The 14,496-nt window shown below is 36.3% G+C and overlaps 6 protein-coding genes across 6 annotated transcripts; 5 read left to right on the forward strand and 1 right to left on the reverse strand.

Moving 5' to 3' along the window:
* Positions 1–28: 28 nt before the first annotated feature.
* Positions 29–1,286, forward strand: EV154DRAFT_445127 (trypsin-like cysteine/serine peptidase domain-containing protein; the record flags this gene model as incomplete). Its single annotated transcript, XM_051597077.1, has 2 exons — positions 29–477; positions 556–1,286. Coding segments are annotated over exons 1-2 (1,167 nt in total), but the record flags the coding sequence as incomplete, so codon positions are not given.
* A 2,520-nt stretch (positions 1,287–3,806) lies between these two features.
* EV154DRAFT_482531 (uncharacterized protein) lies at positions 3,807–5,483 on the forward strand (the record flags this gene model as incomplete). The annotated part of the gene is made up of 7 exons (XM_051598503.1): positions 3,807–4,098; positions 4,171–4,328; positions 4,412–4,612; positions 4,679–4,820; positions 4,924–5,042; positions 5,106–5,290; positions 5,360–5,483. 7 exons carry the CDS (start codon positions 3,807–3,809, stop codon positions 5,481–5,483), a joined length of 1,221 nt encoding a protein of 406 aa, XP_051456525.1.
* A 315-nt stretch (positions 5,484–5,798) lies between these two features.
* EV154DRAFT_512506 (HSF-type DNA-binding-domain-containing protein) lies at positions 5,799–7,697 on the forward strand. The gene is made up of 8 exons (XM_051601926.1): positions 5,799–5,961; positions 6,017–6,098; positions 6,156–6,307; positions 6,375–6,761; positions 6,837–6,869; positions 6,930–7,151; positions 7,225–7,293; positions 7,357–7,697. The coding sequence occupies exons 1-8, from the start codon at positions 5,946–5,948 to the stop codon at positions 7,389–7,391; spliced, it is 996 nt and encodes a 331-aa protein (XP_051456526.1). The 5' UTR covers positions 5,799–5,945; the 3' UTR covers positions 7,392–7,697.
* A 355-nt stretch (positions 7,698–8,052) lies between these two features.
* Positions 8,053–9,533, reverse strand: EV154DRAFT_466216 (kinase-like domain-containing protein). Its single transcript, XM_051597721.1, has 4 exons — positions 9,178–9,533; positions 8,854–9,096; positions 8,606–8,779; positions 8,053–8,540 (listed from the first exon to the last, which is right to left on the reverse strand). The coding sequence occupies exons 1-4, from the start codon at positions 9,421–9,423 to the stop codon at positions 8,202–8,204; spliced, it is 1,002 nt and encodes a 333-aa protein (XP_051456527.1). The 5' UTR covers positions 9,424–9,533; the 3' UTR covers positions 8,053–8,201.
* Positions 9,534–11,466: 1,933 nt separating this feature from the next.
* Positions 11,467–12,950, forward strand: EV154DRAFT_512513 (uncharacterized protein). Its single transcript, XM_051601927.1, has one exon. It carries the CDS (start codon positions 11,502–11,504, stop codon positions 12,942–12,944), a length of 1,443 nt encoding a protein of 480 aa, XP_051456528.1. The 5' UTR covers positions 11,467–11,501; the 3' UTR covers positions 12,945–12,950.
* Positions 12,951–14,463, forward strand: EV154DRAFT_512516 (formyl transferase). Its single transcript, XM_051601928.1, has 5 exons — positions 12,951–13,052; positions 13,108–13,234; positions 13,303–13,389; positions 13,459–13,787; positions 13,858–14,463. The coding sequence occupies exons 1-5, from the start codon at positions 13,023–13,025 to the stop codon at positions 14,434–14,436; spliced, it is 1,152 nt and encodes a 383-aa protein (XP_051456529.1). The 5' UTR covers positions 12,951–13,022; the 3' UTR covers positions 14,437–14,463.
* Positions 14,464–14,496: the final 33 nt, after the last annotated feature.

Raw genomic sequence — 14,496 nt, forward strand, 5'->3', positions numbered from 1 at the left:
TCACCCTTTATTTTTTATTATTATTATTATAGACAGTGAAAATGAAATTACTTGCACTGTTTGCTATATTAGACATCGTTCTGTGTATACAACATGGTGCAGATGTAACAGATATAACGCAATATCCATTTTATATCATGATTGGCAATCCACACATCTGCGGTGGAACCTTATTGTCGTATGATCCTCCTCTCGTTTTGACATCTGCTCATTGTATTGCCGACGCCGAATTTCATCCATCGGATAAATCAAGGTGGAATCCTTACTTCGTTAATTATAACAATGTCTATCGCGACAAACAAAAATCCATGTCCATCATTGACTGGTCTGTTCATCCTTTATACAACGTATCCAATAATGTCAATCAGAACTACGATGTGGCTATCGTCCGCTTGGCTAAACCACTGACACAGTCTTCCAGAATAAAGCGAGTACCCCTCTGGTCCCCTTCTACATCTTCATCCACACCCAAGCGAGGTATGTTGTCTTGATGAACACATTATATATATATATAATTTTACCCTCCGTTAATAATACATTTCATATACATCTTAGGCGAGTTGGTGGGTTTTGGCTACACTGGATTAGACGAGCCCGAGTCACCCATTTTAAAGCGAATGCAATTAGATATCACACGATTTCAAGTCAACGGAAGTTTTAATATCGAGGCAAGGACCGATATGGAATCACGGATTGCCTGCCACGGGGATTCTGGTAGTCCTCTGATTGTCTACCAAAGTGTTCTAAATCCAGCTACAAATAAACATGAAACAGTGCCGTTTGTAGCAGGGAATCTAGCCAGGATCTTTGGAGCGCACGATGCAGGTCCTAATCGGTTGACCTGTCCCATTCCTCATAAACCTGATCATAAGGACGAAGCCAGTGTGGTGTTACCGTATCATAAAGCGAATTATGTGCCCGCCAGTCAACGACCGCAAAACAATGTGATCGAAAGCTTCTGTAATGTATCCGTGATGCTGGATTGGATCTCCAAAGTGACAGGAATTTCCAAGCAGAATCTATCCGACCCATTTTATGAGCCACCTTGTGCTGACTGTCCATCCCATGATGATAGAGAGGAAGACGATAGTCAAGGTAACTTACATCTTCTTGAATGGCGTATCGGGGTCATGACGGGCTTTATGAACTCACATTTATGGATAGGTGGGATGAACCAAGACGATTTCTCGGTACAGGCTGTACCGGCTGCATCAAGTACTCCATCTACATTTCAGCATCCACACGCTTCTTCATTTGTATTATTTATTACCCTTTTTCTTTTCTCTCTAAATTTAATAATTCTTTAATCAATAATAATAATAATAATAAAAAAAACAATACGTAATTGTTTTTTTGTAATTTGAAAAATTAAAAAAGAAAACATTCATGCAGCAAAAAATGCTTCAATTACAACCATCTACTTCTTTTAAAATCACTTCTTTTTTTTTTTATTACCGAGAAGTATGGACTTTCACCTTAAAACAACTTCTTTGGGTTTTCTTTTCGGGAATTTTTTAACCTTTTTTTTTCTAAATAAACAGATTGCTCTGAGAATTAACATTTTTTTCTTTTGGGAAAAAAAAAAGTTAAAATATGACAGATTCTTATGGTTAGATCGTATATTACAAGAGAGTCTGAGAGATCAATTATTAAACTTACATCAAGCTATCTTGGGATATCAGTACAATGCATGATATGTGTCAACTCAGTGTCCGACCCTAACACTTTTAAAAACATATGACAATGCTTTTTTTCATGTTTCCCCGGCTGGAAAAATAAATGGAAGGCGACAAATACATTAGACAAGCCGTATAATTGGGGAATGAGCACTTGCTCCGAAAAATGGTGAATGATGTCTCTTGTAAAATAGTAAAATATTCAAATAGTCCTATTACAGGATGAAAACAATGCATATGTGTAGTCCCACTTTAAGGAACTCCAGAATACTTTTTTTTACGTGACAATATTATTTAGATTACTCATATTATATCAGACAGAAAGCATCAGAGTGTCAGTATTTAAGATAAATAAAGAATCACCCAAAGTTGGTATCAAGGGAATACTTATCAAAGATGACACTGTATGTCAACATGTATACAGATTAAAAGACAAAGGAACCCCCCACCCCAATTCCAGATGATGAGGTGAGCTCTGATGGGGTTTATACTGTGATAGTGAACAATAGACTGTAAAGTGTTCAACTCAAGTTATTGTATTTATTGAAAAGAAAAAGATGTCGAAAGATGAATGCCTCCAAATCTTTCAGGTTGCGCGCCAGACATACTTGACAGCCTAATTGATGATTTACTCAGCACACACAAATCGAGATGATTCAACGATACTTACACCAAATTTATAAGCTTGGTTTCCTTTTTGAAATTGTTACATATATCTCACCAACGAAACAACGGCAAAAAAGAAGAAGAAAAATGTTTTTCTCCAGAGTACACTTAGCTCTCATACAATAAGGTTGGCATCAATTGTTTTACCCTTAGAATATGTCAAGATTGTCTATTGAATCTAATATAAAGACATTAAATATCGAGCTCTCAATTTTGTGTTTTTGCAGAGTTTTAGAATTAAAATAAGCCTAGCTCAAAACGTATTGGATAACTTATTTGGTGTCCCGATCATTTGGATGCTTTATTCTTATTTAGTAGAGGCAACTTGGTCTTTTTTTGGGACTGCATTCAACTAAGAGATTAGCCTCGTATGTTATACCACGTCTGATTTATTGTACGAAGATGGTGTGGTAGTAAATAAGACCAATCAGACAACAACAACAACAACAACAACACACAAGAAAAAAACAGGGAATACTACAAGTGTCAATTAAAATATCAAGCTCACTCAACGAAAACCTAAATAATCTATTTTGCCTCTATTACACTGTCTATGTTTATTGTAACTAATGGCAGTAGTTAAAATTTTAGTGCAATATTTTAAATAGTGTTTGTTTTTGTTTCTTAAAAACATTCTCTCTTGTTTTTCAAGGCTTTTCCCCGTGATGTGGATTCATGGTGAAAGTGACTGAGAAAGAAGAAAAAAAAGAGGGGGGCGAATTAGTAATATATCTAACCCGACTTTGTTTGGTTAATTGCATGTTCTAGAAGCGCCAGTGACTGATAATCGGTGAACTGATTAATCGGTACAAATACGATTAGATCACACATGTAGTTCCAAAAACAGACTCTCTCTTTTTTAAACAATTTCGTCATTAAAATAAAAATTGTTTTTTTTGGGCGAATGTATGTGAATGCATAAATACATCTTGTTTTTAATTTATTCATTAAACAACCTGCAGGAAGCGTGTTTCATCCGTGTGGTACGGCTTTTCCCACTTTGTGTAGAATTTTTCTCCACATGTCTAAATATTCACTGTACAACGAAACGTAAGGTCATTTTAATCATCATGGCCCCATTCTGAGTAAAAAATGCACCGTATATATAAGCGTATGACGTCTTATTCTGTAAAAAGAAAATAAGGTTCTGTGTGAGTTGTGTAATGTAGATCCACATGTATAAAAATGAAAAATTGAATTATTAATAGTCATTTAATAATGGGAAAAAAACGCCCTCCATCATCATCAGCCAATATTCGATTTGTGCAGGTTATAGGATAGTTACTCATCGGCGATCTGGCACCCCTCTATCTGATTTCGAAATTCTAGTGAGGATAATCTTCGGATTTAAGAGACGTCAGAAAAGCAACAACAACTGTATAGTCTATAGTTGGAGGATTTCCTGTGTCACGTGTGGGATTTTTTTTTTTTTTTTAGTTTTTTTTTAAAAAACATCTCTTCATCATGGATGAAATTCTCAAAGTAGGTGATATAAAGCTAGAGGGCGACCCAGTGAAAGGACAAGAAGGAGAAAAAACGACAGAAAAGGTACAAGATGTACAAGAGGGAGTACAAGATGAAGGACAACAAAAAGAAGAGGAACGGGAACTTTCAGTACGCCATGAGGAGCCTCAAGTTAATGGAGGAGAAGGAGAGGTACAAGCACAGGATTTTGAGGTACAATGTGACAAGGATGAGTACTTGGTAAAGACAATAGACTGGAAGGGGAAAAAGATTCGCATTATTACACAAAACGGTAAAAAAAAATAACAATTAATTTTTTTTTTTTACGCGTACAAATAATAAACTAATCCCTTATGTGTGATAGAGAATGGGCCTTGTCCGTTAGTGGCTATCAGTAATGTGTTATTTTTGAGAGGTGATTTAGAAATTCAACCAGCGGATCGAGAAGTGGTAAATTTTGACTATTTAGTGGATAGATTGGGTGACTATCTATTGAATCATGCACCCGCTGAAGAGCAAGAGGTAAGAAAAGCAAGTTAAAAAAAAGGGGGGAGGAGGTGGGGGGAGGTATAATCAAAACTCATTTCTCAGTATGTGTAAAACAGACCTCCTCTTCGCGTATTGAGCACTTGATGAATTACAGACACAACTTGGATACGGCACTTTCAATCTTGCCAAACCTAAAAACAGGACTCGATGTCAATGTTCAATTTGATTCTATTCATGGGTTTGAACCAACAGCTGAATTAGCCATGTTTGACTTGTTTAATGTTGATCTTGTCCATGGTTGGGTTGCAGATCCTCAAGTAAGGGTTTTTAAGGAGACAGTCAAAAAAAAAAAGTTGGTTATTTGATACTCGTCAATTATGTAGGATATTGAAACATTTGATATAGTTGTAAATAAGTGTAAATCATATAATCAAACAGTGGAGTTTATTGTGCAAGCAAATGAAATTAGCTCACGTATCCGACAAGAGCCCTTTACATTAGCTGAAGAAGAAAAACTACACGAAGGTAAAAAAAAAAAAAAAAAAAAAAAAAAAGAGAGAGGTGGAATAATGGGGGGTAAGGGTAAAAAAAAAAACGTGCGTGTCTAAAAAAAAAAGTTTAAATATAGGCTATATAGCAACTGAGTTTTTAAATAATACAGCGACGCAGTTGACTTATTTCGGACTTGAGCTTTTATTAGATTCAATTCCAGTAGACACTTTGTGCGTGTTGTTCCGTAACAACCATGTGAGTGGGAGTGGGGCGGGTAGGTGAGGATAGTAAAAAGCGATGTATTGACAAGAGAAATAGTTTTCGACGGTGTACAGACACCCTCAATCAGGTTTATACATGCTAGTGACGGATTCAGGATTGGTATTGGAACGGACTATCATTTGGGAGAGTATTACTGATGTCGATCAAGGTTCATCTGGATTCTTTAATGGTAATTTCGAAACTCCCCGTAGTCCCAAAAAGGATGTCAATACCGATTTAGAGTAAGGTTATTATGTTTACAACTGATTATGTCATTGATCTTCTTTTTTTCGTTGTTGCTATGGTATTAGTTACGCCATTGCCATGTCTATGCAGGACAGGCAAGAGGACCCGAAAAGGAATAGCCAAATAAGTAACAGTAACGGATCAAGCAAGATGATGAAAAAGACAAAGGATAAATGTGTAATTTCTTGAGCCGTCTAGTCGGTTCCAAAGTGGCCTGACATCATTTTACCCAATTAGGGTACAACGATCTACCTAATTTTACTTTTCCTCTTTTGTAAAACATGAACCTCCTAAATAAAGAATATAAAATATGTGATTATTTTTTTGTTTTTTTTTTTTTTTTGTTACTTGTAATCCCCCATTTAACAATTTCCTCATTTTCATTTACCATTCCTTAATTGGTAATTTTGCTAGACCGTCCGATCGGAAAAATGAAATGATTGTCTGATCGTGACAGGATAGAAATATATATATATATTTAAAAAAAAAAAAAAATGCTATAAATTTTTTTTTTTTTTTCGTAATTCATTCTTTTTCTCTTCTCTTCTGTTCTTTTCTTTATTTGATCCCCGTGACATATATATTTTTTTTTTTTTTTTTTTTTTTTTTGCATAAATGAGATAGAAAATAAAAAATTTAATAAAAAAAAATATGACAGCAGACAGAGGTTAGCTTTTATATAAGATGGAAATTCATATACATAAGACTCATGTCAAACTTAGATAACCAAGAACCCAATACACCTATTGATGGTGAGACTACTACCGTCCGAACCCAGGCCGCATTCGTTAACAAACTCTACAAGTAATAATTATACATATAAATATATCACAAACAAAACAAGTTAATTGCTTACTATAGAATGCTAGAAGATAACACCATTCGAAGCCTCATTTCTTGGTCAGACAGAGGAGATTTATTTAGCGTGTCAAACCCAACATCCTTTTCGAAATCAGTGTTACCCCAGTACTTTAAGCACAATAATTGGCAAAGTTTTGTCCGTCAACTCAACAGTATGTCGCCCCCCTCATAAGCACGTAAAAAAATATCAAGATATTCATCTTTTTCTTCTTCTTATAGTGTATGGCTTCCACAAGGTGAATGACATGATTCATTCGAACTTGACCTCAGATAACCAGACTTGGGAATTCAAACACCCACATTTCAAAAGAGGAGAAGTAGAAGAGTTACAGAATATTAAGAGAAAGAGTACCAAGCCTTCATTTGCAACAGCCACATCACCATCACGTATACCATTAACCAGACTTCCTTCAGACAACGATGATGATGTCTATGGTCCATTGTATAAACACATTCTACATATAGAAGATCGTTTGCATCATGTATCAAAATCCTATGAAATACTAAAGAATGAAACCAATTCATTAAGGACCGTTCTCAACAGACAGCAGCAGACGATCTCTGATTTTGCAGTATTATTGGGCGATGTGTTGGAAGGAGAAGATTGTAAGTGTATCTATTGGAGTGAATCATTACAAGTAAAACTAATAATAATTATAAAATTACACTTTTTTTTTTTAGGTAATCTGGGTGTTAACACATCATCGAAAAAAGGTACATCATCGAGAGATCTCTGATGAAAAAAAAAATGTGACACTCAATTTTTATAATTAGATATAATTCTCTCGAAATTGAGTGATTTGCAAAGCCAGTTTGTAATCGACAATGTAAGCCAAGAATCATTATCATCGGGTACGCAACCGAATAACTCCAATTCACCTGTATCTACAAGATCACTTGAGCAATTTTTATCATCACAACAACAACAGTATCAATATGGGGATACATCGTATTCAAGTCGTCGATCGTCCGATGCAAAACAACCAATTCCACATGGTAGCTCACTTTTAAAAGTCATATTAATCTTTTTTTTTTTCTCTTTATTAAAATCTTTTTTATTATCTATTAGTGAATCGACGTATGGGGTTTGGTAAGGAATCCCATTTATTAAATCCTGAACCAACTATGAAGAACGATGGTAAATGTGATTTCCTTCTTTTTTATCTGATTAACTAGTCACTTACTCCTTCTTCTCCCATAGATGATAAATTCATAAAAAAACGACGTACCGATTAAGCATTATATCCCCCCACTCACCCCCTCTTCTCCTTTCTTTTTTTTTTCAAAACAAACCCTTTTTTTTATTTTTGCATTTTTTTCTTTTATAATCATTCATGTATTATGACACATCTCTCTCTTTTTACTGCCTGTAACCATGTAATATTATTTCTATGCTTACTATGAACTTTTCCCTTTATATAAATACAAGAAAAAAAAATCTCTCGCTCTTTCTCTCTCCCACACACATCCACCATGCATATAAACTTTTTTTTTCTCTCTTTTGTCAATAATAATAATAATAAAAAAAAGAAGGAGTAATCCAAAAACCCGGGTGTTTCCAAATATGTTCGCGCGAAATAATTGAAATCAAGAAATTTCGCCGATAATTCTCGATATAGTAAATAAACTCGGTTTGTTCAAATAAATTTACGGGTAGAAGAATCAAGGTTTGTGTTCTACCACATAGTTTTATTAGAAAATGGGACTAAAATCCAATTTGCCCGTTTCTCTGAATTCAGTTAAAATGCAGTTTTTTTTTGTTAGAAACAAATTCCTTAATAAGGAAGGTTTTCTCCCATGTAGTTGGTTTTTGCGCTTTTTTTTTTTTTTTGGAATGCTAATACCGCGACATTTTTTTTTAACTTTTTAAAATTCAGTGCCACATAGTTAAAATTGTCCATGCTATATAAGCCACAACGTGTGTCTTTGTTTATTTTTATTTTATTTTTTTAAATTATAGATGCAAAGGGAGGAGGAGGGGAGAGAGGGGGAATATACACACAAGAGAAATTTACAAATAGGGTTTTTTTTTTGTTGGTGCTACTTCTACCAGCCCCATAGTTCTTGAAGCCAACCTTCAATGTTGCAAGTGGCATCTGCACGCACTTTAATAAACTCGTGATTAAGCATCTCCTCAGGCGTGGGACGTTGCTCGGGGTCCTTGATAAGACAGGTGGAAACAAATTTTTGACACTCGATGGAACGATCTTCTCCGACTGTAGGCATTGGCTGATGAACAATAAAATCCAGCAACTCAAAAATCGTAAGGTGAGGTTGACCTGGCGGGGGTAATGCAGGTCGGTTTTGTGCTACTTCAATTATAGTTAGTCCTAACGACCAAATATCGGAACTGACGGAATACGTTGCGCCCTTGATACGCTCAGGCTATTATTAAAAAAAGAAGAGAGGTCACTAAAAAAAAAATCTATCAAACGTCATTCTACACTTACTGCCATGTAGTATTGCGTGCCCGTAAATGTTTCTGCCAAGGAGTTGATAAGTTCTCCAGAAACACCTAAATCACAAAGCTTGATTTGTCCCTTTCTCGTCATCAGAATATTGGAAGGTTTGATGTCTCTGTGAATCACCTTTTGTGAATGCAAATAAATCAAGCCCTTACAAACCTATATTTTTTTTACGCGTACATGAGTGATCATGCCTCCACCCATCAAAAAAAAAAAAAAAAAAAAATACTTACAGCTTCCGCAATATTAGCCAAGATGGTTTCACCAATCTTGCCATGAATCTGTGTTGCACGTTTATAGATATCTTCTAGACTACCACCTTCACAATACTCCATGCAGATGGCAATGGTACTTTCACCGTCCTCTAAAAAGGCACCATAAAAGGAAACGATATAAGGCGACTCACATGTCTTTAAAAAGGACAGTTCTCTTAGGATTTGTCGTTGTAACTGAGTATCTGGATCTACCGTGATGGTCTATAAATACGTATATATATATTAGTGTGAAGGGAAGGGAAATAAAAAACACGTTTTTTTTTAATAATAGATGAAAAATACCTTTTTGGCCATAACCAATTTGGTTGGAGCATGCACTACTTTCCACACTGTACCAGCAGCACCTTCACCTAATCTTTGGGCGTTTTCGAAATCCTTGGGTTTCATCTCCCCCTTCAAATTATCATCATCATGGCTGACAAATCGTGCAATATCTTGTCGCCAGTCACTGTGGTTGTCACTTTCCGGATAACATCCATTTAACTCTAGTTTTAATCCCGTAGGCTTATTTTTTAATTTACTGCTCATCGTCTCTTTTTTTTTTTTTTCTGTGTTTTTAATAATAAAAGAAAAAAGAAAAAGAGAAAAGACACGTTTTTCCCTTTTTTTTTGTGCTTGGAAACTTTTTGTTCCCTTCCCCCCGTTTTTATTTGCCTTTTTTCTGTTTACTTTGTGTCACACCCGTAGCATTTTCTTTTTGCTTCTTTTGTATAGTCGTGGGCGGAGTTTCCGGACCGGACTGCTTGTCCAATCGAGGTGCAAAAAAGTTATGTGTGTAGGTGTGGGTGTGGGTGGGGGGGGGTGCGTCTACTTTGGGGGGTGCAGAGTTCTCTTTTGGTACGATTCATCATAAACAGTTTCATGTTTTTAGTCATTTGGAAAGAAAATAAAACGGTTGACGTTTTCGGTCCTTTGAACTCCACTTTCATTACAACACATGTCTAAATACCAAGGATGACAAAAATAGACATTGGAATGGTTTTCCCCTCCACACAAGAAGAGAACTAAAATTAGATTTGCTGTTGTTTAGCGGTGTTTTTCAAATGGTATCTAGTATCAAAAAATAGGTGGTTCAATGTACTAATATAGAGAAAAGTACGGATAAATGTTAACACTGTGACAAAACACACCAGTATATCATCGAGTTGTTTCTATACTTTCTAGTGAAGCAGGTATAAAAAACGTCATGTATCATGTCACACAACAAAGGTACATTCACGTTTTGGGTCACTAACTGCGAAAAAAAAATAAATAAGACGCGTGTATGATGTAAAGTCTTGTCACTTATCACTGCATAACATAGTCAGCTACTGTCAAAGAAATAAAAGAATACCCAAGCTGATCATCAAAATACCTTTTGACTGCTCAACAAGTGGTAGTACAGTCATTGCTAGAATGTTCTGTGATTCTATATACTGCTCACGCAACTTACTTTCCATGTATTTTATCAAGAACAGGACTGCTGTTTTTTTTTATCAAACAGACATTTCTTTGAACAGTGCCTATTGATCTGCTGGGTAACCTCATTCCAATGAACCGCTAATTCTTTCCATCTTCGGGACCTCTAGTGTGTAGCACTAATAAGAGCTTTTAAAAGTGTAACTATATTATAAGTCCACCCTCGATGATGAACAATCCTTGTTGATATGCACACTTTTGTAAAAAGGGAAACGTTTTCGGATATAATTAACATTTATAGCTTTAACCGATCATAAAGAAACCAAATGAGGTGTAGTTTCTTTGTGTAGCTGGAAGGAGCCGAACGATATTTCTAGCTGTAACTAGGCGCATAAGTTGGGGGAAGGGGACGGGAGGGGGGGGGGAAGGGGTCGGGAAGAGAAACGTTTACAGAATGTGAAGTTCAACAGCTATTGTGTTTAATCCAAATATATAAAAAAAGGCCTATGGTAACTAACGATACAATCCATTGTGTTAAATGTATCAAGGAAGAGAAAATAACAAAAGTGCATCAAAAGGCTTTAATGAATGTCGCCGCAGATTATCATTGTCAGATAACGATCAAAAAAGGGTGGCGGAGAAGAAAAAGGAGGTTTACTGTTTACACCGATCACTTGCTTTTAAAAGAATTGTTCGAAATGTTACGACCCCCAAAAAAAAAAAGTAAATTAGAGCTATTGTTATTGTGTGTGTGCGTGTGGTACGATAAGGTGTGAGAAGAAGAATCAATGCTACACAGATATAACGCTATGACCTTGGAAATCTTGAAAAGAAAATAAAATTGTCGGGTATAGGTGTTACTTGGTACTACCCTTGTGTTGACCGTGCTTCAAGATATATAGAATCCGATCCTCACTTATGCTTAATGAGGCTATTCCGAGCAGAACATATTAAGATGAGTTGCTTGCCAGCATGAGAGTGGAAAAGGATCGTTTAGAGAATGATATGACAAGGGGAAGAAGATCAGGATGTGGTTTTTTGTACCCACCTCCCATAATGCAGTTATTACATGTCGTGTAATCAGCAATAAAATAAAAATAAAACAGTCTGCAAGGTCGTACGATAAATAATAAAAAAAAAAGAGTAAAAATCCAAGGGCACAAAAACGATAGAGTATTCTTTCTTTTTCTTCCTTATTCAAACAAAAAATGATCTTGTCAGATGATATACACTTGAGCTATGTAATTAGCGATTACACCGATTTATGCAAAATGTTAATGATTTATTCACCTGACTCAAAACCATCACAAGCAGTCGCCACCACAAAGGCTTTACTAGCCTACAAAACAAGGTACACTTTGCCAAAGTCAGTTCGCTACCATTCAGCTAAAAGTCACTTGATTGAGAACTTGATGTTCAGGGCCATTCAACATTGGTGTTGCATTAGTTTCAAGATTGTCCCCATTGAATTGGAGGTAATAAAAAAAGATACACCCAAATGTATTCTGTACTGTGTCGCCGCTATCAGTCTCGTCACCACCACCACCACCACCACTACAAAACCACCACCGTTACAAGAAAACAGACAAAACAAGGTCAAGAAAATCTATGATAAGTCTGCAGAAGGATTCAAAAAGGATGTGGGCTTCTACTTTTACGAACGAGCCGTCAGTTTCCTAAATGAAGTCCTGTTTAACGATGAAGAAGAGGTATTATCCGTTACTGCTATCCAATGCTATTTCTGTCTTAGCTATACCGCCAATTTACTACGACTGACGGGAGAACAACGTACATGGCACTATTTAGCCTGTGATCAACTCATTAGCAAGGTCAAATACATTAACGATTCAGCCGCGCTACGACAATGTTGGTATCGTTGGTACTACATTGATGCTTGGATCGCATTATCTCTCAATATGGAGTGTCTTTTACCCGATAAATTACCCTTTGTAACAAAAAGGCCGGTCAAGACCAGTACGACGACTGTTGTATCACCGGAAAAGAACAAGGGCCATAGTAACTGTTGCATCATGTCAAACGATACGCTGTATGAATTCATGTTGATGACACAATTTATGAGAAGATTCAATCGATGTATCCAATCGGGTACACTTGTCCATTGCTATGATGCTTTGACAGTGGAATTAGAGCGTTGGTGGCAAAGTATTACGAACAAGAATCTTCATCTTGCGATTTGTTATCATTCCATGCGACTTGTGATACTGTTTTCCTTGTTACAGCAATCGCATATATATAACGTAGACGACCTCTTGTTACTAGATGGTTTGGACATGACCTTGCAAATATTGCAAGGCTTACAAGATTTAAAGTTGATGAAATGCGATCAAAGCACGTACCATCACATGTTTTTTGCGGTGCATAAGACGTTAATGAGTATATTGACCCATATTGGACGAAATGAACACTATCGATATTTGGAATCCTTTGCGAAACAGCAATTTGAAATGAACCTGTGTATTTTGGAAGGAACAGAGGCATTTATCAACGATATTTATGCTATGAGAACCATTGGTTCCATGATTGAAGATGATTTGATCTCTCTGGGTTATATTCAAAACGATGAAATCACAAACACTAAAAAATCAATACATGTCTTTAGAGCAACCAAAGTGGCTCGCTTGAAACATTAAAAAAGTCACTTTTTAAATTTTTTTATTATTATTATTTTCTTTCTCTCTTTTACCCCCTACACCCTTTTTACCCTCTCAATGCTGAAACTTCGTCATTCTGTCATCAATGTATAAATAAATAAATTATCAATCTATAAAAATTAAAGTTTTTTTTTTATAATAGAATGTATTTATATCGAAATCAAGATTTCATACCACCTCAATAATAAATAAGGAAAAACTGCGTGTGTTATTTTTCGGTACGGACGATTTCGCCTCTACTCATTTAAAAGCATTGATCAAGGAAAAACGTAATGACACATTGGGCTCAACAACAACAACAAAAAAGACTCATTTTTCTTTTTTTTTATTACTTTAGAACGCGATGAGTCTTGTATTGAAAGCATCGATCTTGTATGTCCTCCCGACAGAAAGACGGGAAGAAAGCTTGAAACACTTACACCAAGTTAGTCCTTTCCCGCCGCCGCTGCTGTTGCTGCCCGCCCTCGAACTAACCTTTCTCTTTTCTTTATAGGTGAGACAAAAGGCGTAGCAGAATCCAATCATTTACCAGTGTTTTTCACACCACCGGCAGTTAACAATTTGGAAAAATGGAATATACCCACAGATAAAACATATGACCTCGGCGTCGTTGTCTCATTTGGTTATTTCATTCCTCCTCATATCATTTCTGCATTTAAATATGGTGCTGTCAATGTCCATCCTTCTCTTTTACCCAAATACAGAGGCGCGGCTCCCATCCAACATGCTATTCTGTACGGCGATAAAGAGACAGGTGTCAGTGTTCAAGAATTAGATGATCGTGAATTTGATGCGGGTAGAATTTTAGCTCAGGAAAAAGTGGTACACCTTCCTCCTTCTCATTGCAAATTGTTCTGTTTTTTTTTTGCTAACTTTCCCTCCCCAACAATAGAGTTTATTGGATAAAGTACCTGTGTATTCCGAGTTGAAGAAATCCTTGAGTGATATCGGAAGTAGATTGTTAGTGGACACCGTATGTCATTTAGAGGACCGAAAGAAAAACGCGCAAGTGCAAGATATCTCCAAGGCAACCAAGGCACCCAAAATCCAAAAGAAATGGTCCGAAATAGATTTTGAGACCATGTCGGCATGGCAAGCGGAACAATTGAATAGGGCCATTGGAGAACAATATCCCATCCGAACCGTCTATCACACCACCTCTAAAAAACCCAAGGATATTGTGATTCAATTCCTTAACGTGTTTTTACCTACACAAACAACCATCTTTGGACCACCCGGTACGTTTTCTTGGCATCGTCCTTCCAAGTCCATCCATATCATGTTTGGGGATGGCAGTGTGGCAGGGTGTACTCATTTTAAGGTAGAGAACAAGGGGATTATCTCTGCATCGGATTTTATCAATGGGTATCAAGTACAGGGTCAATTTGGTGTTCCCATGCCAACTGATGAATTAGTGTTTAAACAGAACATGAAAAAGAGAGCAAAAATGCAACGTTACAATTCCGAATAAAAATTTAAATTTTGCGTGTCAAAAACCCTTGGGAAGTGACTCGGTCTTTTTCTAATTCAA

This window comes from Mucor mucedo, assembly GCF_025094135.1.
Source record: "Mucor mucedo strain NRRL 3635 chromosome Unknown EV154scaffold_60, whole genome shotgun sequence".
Lineage (NCBI taxonomy): Eukaryota > Fungi > Mucoromycota > Mucoromycetes > Mucorales > Mucoraceae > Mucor > Mucor mucedo.